At 43.0% G+C, this 7,819-nt stretch overlaps 1 protein-coding gene across 1 annotated transcript in view; it reads left to right on the forward strand.

The window, feature by feature from the left end:
* Window positions 1-374: 374 nt before the first annotated feature.
* Window positions 375-7,819, forward strand: part of rps6kc1 (ribosomal protein S6 kinase polypeptide 1) — an 11,313-nt gene continuing 3,868 nt past the window's right edge. Inside the window, exons 1-12 of the mRNA XM_079475120.1 lie at window positions 375-559; window positions 828-863; window positions 1,331-1,451; window positions 2,397-2,512; window positions 2,670-2,763; window positions 3,226-3,609; window positions 4,472-4,593; window positions 4,847-4,939; window positions 5,839-5,886; window positions 6,149-6,281; window positions 6,360-6,889; window positions 6,985-7,636. Coding sequence (XP_079331246.1) covers window positions 458-559; window positions 828-863; window positions 1,331-1,451; window positions 2,397-2,512; window positions 2,670-2,763; window positions 3,226-3,609; window positions 4,472-4,593; window positions 4,847-4,939; window positions 5,839-5,886; window positions 6,149-6,281; window positions 6,360-6,889; window positions 6,985-7,636 — 2,431 coding nt within the window. The 5' untranslated portion in view covers window positions 375-457. The remainder of the gene's footprint in view (window positions 560-827; window positions 864-1,330; window positions 1,452-2,396; window positions 2,513-2,669; window positions 2,764-3,225; window positions 3,610-4,471; window positions 4,594-4,846; window positions 4,940-5,838; window positions 5,887-6,148; window positions 6,282-6,359; window positions 6,890-6,984; window positions 7,637-7,819) is intronic.

Consider the following 7,819-nt stretch of genomic DNA (forward strand, 5'->3'; position numbering starts at 1 on the left):
TATAAAATATATCATTATCTATTACTCACTACCACTGATAATAATATTCATTGTTTAACATCAATTTTATAATAATAATAGTCATTATCATTATGCATACACATTATATCCACTCCTGAAAGAAAACGTCAATTATAATGAATAATAAAAATGCAACCTTTATTATATGTAAAATGTAAATATTCGAATGATTATCATAATCGATTTACAGTTTATATCTTATTAAAATATATTTTCATTCTTTACATGGTTTTCAGTTTAATTTCTAGCCAAACAGTGGTTATTTGGCAAAGGGGCGGCGCTACGCGCACCGTCAGCTGGTTTGTTCAGCAGCACGCAACGTCACGGTTCCCTGATTAATATTCATGAGCCGTGTCCGTGTGGACTGTAGTGTTCAGCGTGACAGTGGGCTGTGTGTGCGCGTGAGTGTCGTGGAGGTGATGATGTTTGTCTCAGGATGATCTCCGCGCGGGACACGGGCGAGCTCGCGCGATTCTACACGGTTACCGACCCCACGACACATCGGAAGGGCTACACGGTGTATAAAGTCACGGCCCGGGTGAGTCGACAGGGATTTCATTGTGCTCGCGCTAGCTCGTGTGCTAAAGCTAATGTTTATCAAGAATGCGAAACCTAAACGTGACAGCTCGTGCGTTGAAACGACCGAAAGGCGTTTAGAGATGCTTCATGGGATTTGTAGTGAACGGACGCATGCTGTAAATCTGTGTTTCTTACACACTCGATGACTAGCAGCTAGTGTCCACACTGCCTCAGGGACGGTTCTGCTTCCTACTGAGGGATGATCATCATGTTCTGTTTCTCCGCAGATCATCTCGCGGAAGAACCCGGATGACGTTCAGGAGGTCAGACTGCAAACTTAAATCACACCTACACTGTTTAGTTTTGTAATACGTGTTTCTGGTTTAAATGTGAATGAATGCATCAGTGTGTTTCATGTGTTAACTTGCTCTGACGTCACCTTTTTTGCTGTTGTTTTGTGTTTAACCTCATAGTAGCCGATTGCCAATAGTTTATGCAAGATTAACAGTGATGAATGAAACATTATCGCAGTTATTGCACAAAAAACCCTTTCCCTTCTCAGTCCAGTGTAAACTCACAATATTTGCTCCGCCTCCAGTCTGACGTGGAACGCCCACTTTCATCCATCCTGTCATTGCTCTGTGGATTAAAGAAATGCATAAATCTATCAGTCATGAAACTATCAGTCCCCTTTTTGTATTGAACGCCGCGTGGAGGTTCCGGCGCCGTTTTTGCTGTCAGACATCAGTATAAGCCGTTGTCTTAAATCAGTTTGTCCTCCTCCCTCTAGATCACAGTGTGGAAGAGGTACAGCGATTTCAAGAAGCTTCATAGAGACCTTTGGCAGGTACACAAAAACCACTCGGGCCAGTCAGAGCTCTTCCCCCCGTTCGCCAAAGCCAAGGTGTTTGGTAAGTAGCTTTGAGAGTCCTGCACTTGACCGGTTTGCTTTTGCAGGGATTGTAATGACGTCTTTTAGGTGCTCAACTATATACCTTATAAATAAAACATACTATGAACATGCAATCCCACAAGGCCAGAATATGAACGCAACACGGCAAGTTTCACAATCAAGCAAAAGAGCCGTTTTGAGGATAACACTCAACGTTATGTATGCATAAATTAGGTGATATTAAGAGATTAAATTGACTTTCACGTTATAAATAAAAAATACTTTTTTTTTGTACCGGTGAGCCTAAAATATGAACGCAAGCATCCGGTTTTCATCATCATTACCCTTTAACAATGGATAATCATACAGCATTTATTAAACTTAGGAAATAGTAAAAATACTTTTCTGAATAATAACAATAATGCACAGAAAACTAACATCAATGAACAGTTGTTTTTGTAATGTCTAATGTTACCATTATGTCAGCATAAATAAATGGGACGTTTAAAAATAAGCTGTAGGACACAAATGAAGCCACAAGCCTTTTTTCAAGCCTTTATTTGACAGGAAAGAGCAGGGTGGACGTGGAGTGAGGGGTGAGGGATCGGCACTGGACCTCCAGGCGGGAGTCGAACTATGATCGCTGAAGGCGCTGCCCACAAGGCTATCGGCCCCGACCAGAAGACTTTTTTTAAACATTTGTAGTGCACTTAATTGCAAAGATGCATTGATGGGCCTATAGTGGTTTTCACTGAGCCACACTTCAATCGTGTGTGTGTGAGAGAGAGAGAGCGAGAGAGAGTTGCATTTATGAGGAAATCAAAGACCTGTGTCAGCAAGAAAGCATGTGTGGCTTGCTGATCATTTCAGTTTGGTTCATTTAAGCAGATCCAGTTTGCCTTCCTCATGTGCAACACCAGTCATGTCATGACCCATGAGCTGTCACGTGTATGTGTGCGTTTAGGTCGTTTTGATCATTCTGTGATTGAAGAGAGAAGACAGTGTTCTGAGGATCTGCTGCAGTTCAGCGCTAATATTCCTGCACTGTATGGCAGTCAATACATACAGGATTTCTTTAAGGTATACATTCACTATGAATACGGCTAAAGCCTTCAATCACATTTTATCCGTATCACATTTAAATTCGATCGGTTCAAACTAGTTGCAGATACTTTTATCCAAAGTCACTCATAGAGAATTTCACATTTTGTGTGTGTGTTTGTGCGCGCGTGTTTAGGGTGGTGAAGTGCAGGACTGCTCTGAGCTCATTGGTCCGGCTGAGCCCTTCTTTGATTACTTGGCTGACAGTCTCTCAGTCGGCAGCGCTGAAGGTGAGTTCAGCATTTATATTTAGAAACAAAGCCTCAAACTCTGTATCCTTTTCAGAGGGCTATAAACAGAGCAATAGATGTCAATAGACAATCTCACCTGTACTCACTAAACTTGTCTTGGCCAAAAGTGACGTCCAACTTCCCTGATAGGCTGTAGTCATTATACAAAATCTAAGTACCTAAACCAAGGTTCATTTTCTCCATCTTGTGCCATACACCTCATATTTTGATGAACCACTGAAAAATGGCAGTAAAGATTTGAATAAAAAAACTAATTGTGTTCTCTACCATGCACATATTAAGTTTTTATGTATTTTAGTGCTGTATTTATGTATTTGGCTGAAATTCTCATTACTGAAAGAAACACATCTGCCAGCAGTACCTTTAAAACGACTAACAGGTTAACAGTTGACTTTATATTTTTCTAGTTCAAAACGTTATATTGTCTTGTTTTAATGGCAGGTGTTAGCAGTGGCAGTCAGCTGAGTTGTAGTGCGGTTGATTCAGACTCTGTGGAGGCAGCGGTTGATGCAGACTCTTTGGCTGCTGTAGATGATGGAATGCCATCGAGCAGCGTTTCTCCAAACCACTCGGCAGCACGCAGCAGCCCGTTTGCCGTCCCGCAGCCAGTGACGTCTCCAAGCCGCGCGGGAGTGGAGTCTGGTCGTACCGGTGGAGCTTTGACCTTTGCCCCCAGTCTCAGGAACTGTACAGGGTGGACAGATTACCTGGAGGAAGCCAGCGAGCAGATCGCTCTGGCTGTAGAGAAAGAGGTGGAGCAGGAGTTTGCTGCGGCGTTTTCATACTATCATAAAGGTGTTGATCTCCTGCTGCAGGGTGTGCAAGGTAAAATCATGGGATGTCTTTAATTAATCCACTTTAACATCTTCTGCTTTAAACGCAGATGAAAATCTTAAAGTGGATTATATCTATACTGTATAAGTTTAATTTTATTTAAATTATGTATTAAGTTCCACTTCCCACAATAAGGTTTCTTCCTCTTTTTTGTTTTTGTTTGTATATACAGCTGTGGAAAAGATTAAGAGAGCATTCCATTTAAACATCATTTCATGTATTGTGGTCCATTTCAATCCAGTGTTTATTGAATTTCAATGAATCAAACCTCAGGAGTGACATAAAGTCATGTAACAGCAATGTGAAAGACTGACAGCATGACAAGACACGTGAAAACTGTGAGAAAAATCCAGATCATCACGTTAAAAAAATATGTTTTAAAATTTTCCTAAATACTTGTAGAAATATGACTGTTGTGTTGCTTAGAAGTGAGTCTGAACCTCTTTTCTTTTCAGTATTTGTGGTCTGAAAATACACACAGCATTGTATCTGTTATTTTCACCTGTTTCTCAAGTTTTCATTTTCTGCAAATAAATGCAAATAGAAACAAGATATCTATTTAAAATTATTTGGGAGAAATATTCGTAGTAGTTCACAGAAAGGATAAAAAATATATAATTTTACCTAAAACATACCTATACATTTTAAATCTGGAACCGTTCTATGAAATGGTCATTTTTTTCCGCGGCTGTATTTTTTGTGTTTCACATCATGTTTAGCACAACCTAGATTCACACATTAATAAATTCTTGAATCTAAAGCACTTCTGTTTTATTAACAGAAACGGTGGTCAATAAACTGAAGAAGCAGAACATGTGATGGTGTTTGTGTTGGTTGTGTTTGTGTGTCTCAGGAGAAGCGAGTCCCAGCAGACGGGAGGCTGTGAAAAGAAAGACGGCAGAATATCTGATGCGTGCCGAGCTCATTTCTACACACTTAATAGACAGCATGGGTCAGAGCTCCACTCAGAGCAGGGTCAGCGTCCGTCACCTTCACTTCCCTAATGTCAACTTTTCCCTTTATCAACTCTGTTGTTTCTGTGTGTACTGTTCTGTATGTGTTCGTCGTTTTGCCTGTGTGTTGTATATCGTCTTTGCGTTTCTGTTTGTGTAGTGTTTTGTCCGTTCTGTGCTGTTTGCATGTTGGTTTGTGTGTGTGTGTGTGTGTGTGTGTGTGTGTGTGTGTAGCTGTTCTTGTATGTTTTTTTGATGGTGTTGTGTTTCTGCAGGGTTTGGGGCCGCAGTGTTGTGGTGTCTCATGGTCTGAACAGACTCACACGGATGAGCTGAAACACTACAGAGTGCTGGGTATCATTGATAAGGTAAATAATCCAACTAATCTCTAAAGTGTGCACGTTTAGAGACAGATTGGCTCTATCCAAGGTTATACGCACAGGTTTGAGTGTTTATGAGATGGGATGAAATAAGTACTGATGTGACATTTGAACCGAGGCTTCGGAGCTTGTGTCGAGCAAAATGGGTGTGCCAGATGAAGCCTAGATTTTAGGCTTGTGTTGGTAACGTATAAATCACGTGGCCAATGCGAGTACTTTGAATCTTATCTTGAAACAGTCTGGGGAACTGTCAGTGCTTCATTCAAGGCTTCATTTTCCCATCTCTAGAAATAAGGTCTAGTTGCTGATGCTTGATAGTAGACGTCTAGAGCAGTGGTTCTCAACGGTTTGGCTTTGCGACTCACATTTTCCCATGCTCATCAAGCCACTTAATAGGATATATAATGTGTAGTCCGTTTAAAAACGGAGTGGCTAATACTAAACACCAACAAAAGCGTGTATGGTTAAGGGTAAGGCTATTAAACTCCATAATGAAGGCGCTAGCGGACATCATGTAAAAAGGGCCTATGTAAACAAGGGGTAAATGCAGCAAGCACTCCATTCACTCGCCCAGGCATCTGCCAACAGAGCTCACGCACGTCTTTTAAAATATAAGTCTTACATTACAAAAACAATTAGAATTACATTATTTTTGTTGTTTTGTTGAAGTTGTTTCTTAGACTGTACACCCCGAGTCCCAGTTAGAACGGTCCCACTGGCAGTTGAGAAACACTGGTCTAGAGCACCCTAGCAAACACTGTCGGGGCATATTTGTGTTAAAGTACCAATCCCAGTATTTACTGAAAACATGACGAGCAAGAATTCAGACAGATGCTGCATAATGTGGCCATCTCTGTTGTGTTTGTTTACACTTTTGACTTGCGCAGGTACTGTTGGTGATGGATAAGAGAACACAGGAGACTTTTATTTTGAAAGTAAGTGTCCTGTTTACACAAAACGCACATCACTTTCATCAGTTATTACATTGAAATATAACAGAAAATAACTTTCATCACCCCCATGTCATTCCAATATCATTTCGTAGTGCTTTCGCATCCTTTACGACCAGTTCTTTTTACAAATTGTTACGTTTTGTCACCTTTTAAAAGAACGCAGTCACAAAATGGATCTAGTTGTTGGCTGAAGTATCTCTTGTAGAAGGAAGATCTAACTCTGGAGTCTGATTTTGACTTTCAGGGTTTGAGGAAAAGCAACGAGTGTGGACGTATTAAGAAAACTGTCATTCCCCGTTCTGTGCCCAACATGGTCGGACTGGAGAAATGTATCGTCTCTGAGGACTCTATATTTCTGTTACTGCACTACGCTGAAGGTACGCCTTCTCGGCTTTTATTAACTGTTTGCAGTAAAAAACGAAATATTGAGCAGCGCTTCCTTTCGGTTTCATCAGGTGGCAAACTCTGGTCTCACATCTGCAAGTATCTGCACAACAACAGTCCCGACAAAAGCTTCGACATCCCATTCATCCAGAAACCTTTCACCACAGTAGTCTGTTCGGCTCCGAGTCCCGTGCCAATGGCATCCAGTGATGCGGATTTCCAGCGAGGGGAGGACGCCGAGACCCTCCTGCCCCGGATGAGCGATCTGAGCCTCGAGGATTGTCCTTCAGTGGCCCAGCAGCCGGGCTCGGGGGGCACATCTGAAGAGGAGTGCACTAACAGCTACCTGACGCTCTGCAACGAGTACGAGCAAGAGAAGGTCGAGCCGGATGCCGCTGAGGAGGCGGAGGAGGTTGCCGCGGTGACACCGGAACTGAATCGCACATGTTCGATGATGAGCACGGGTAGCTTGTGTTCGCCGATTTCGGAGCAGGAGTTGCGTTTCTTTACAGAGGAGGAGCAGTCGACAGAATCGGTGGATCTGTGCACGAGGTCGTCCGACTGTCTGAACCAATCGGCACCTATAGAGCCAACGGAGGAGGTGGGGTTTACTAATCTATTCTTGAATATTATATGATATTTTTGAAATGCGCTCGATGGTAAAACTTACCCAGTTTTGTTGGACCCATCTTACAGAACGTGTCAGATTTCTGGAGGCCCGACGACGTTCAGGGCTCGAACCAGTTGGTGCCGGTGATTTCTTTTAAAGAGGCCATACAGGAGGACACCGCCGACAACTGCGTCGATGAGGCTCAGCCGCCGGATCTGTTGGTCAACCTCCCGGCGACCGGAGGCGAAGCGACGCACACGTCAGAGGAGAGGCTTTTTACTTCAGACGGAGCGATCGCCATAGGGTCCAAACCCTCCCCTACGTTCGGCAGGCCAGACGTTCTTCAGCGGGGAGAGGACTCAGAGTCGGACCTGTCTGTCGATGTGGCCACCTTTGGACCTTCGGAGAAACCGTTTACAGAATCAGATATGCATACTCTGTCTTCCACAAAGGCCTCAGTCAGGCCGGACGCAGCTGTTCTCAGACCTCACACTGACTCTGACAAACATGAGGATGATGGATCGGGAGCCGAGGAGATTTCAGGAGAGGAGGATAAGAAAGTTTACAGGTTGTTTCGAGAGCTGGACGAGTTGGCTGAGGTGGCGTTAAACACGCGGATCCCCGAGGCTCTGGTGAGGAGCTGGGCAGCTGAGATGGTCATGGCTCTGGACGCTCTGCACCAGGAGGGAATCATGTGCCGAGACTTGAACCCCAGCAACATACTACTGAATCATAAAGGTGAGCCCCTGTATATGAATTTAAGATTATAATTTGTATCTTTGGGATAGTTATAATGGGATAGTTTACCCAGATATAAGAATCCTGTCGTCATTTATTCACCTTCATGTGGCTGTAAACCTGTGTGATAGTCTTTCTTCAGTGGGAGATATTTAGAGAAATGTCTCTGTGGTTTTGTGTCAA

The sequence above is a fragment of the Barbatula barbatula genome (assembly GCF_947034865.1).
Source record: "Barbatula barbatula genome assembly, chromosome: 15".
NCBI lineage: Eukaryota > Metazoa > Chordata > Actinopteri > Cypriniformes > Nemacheilidae > Barbatula > Barbatula barbatula.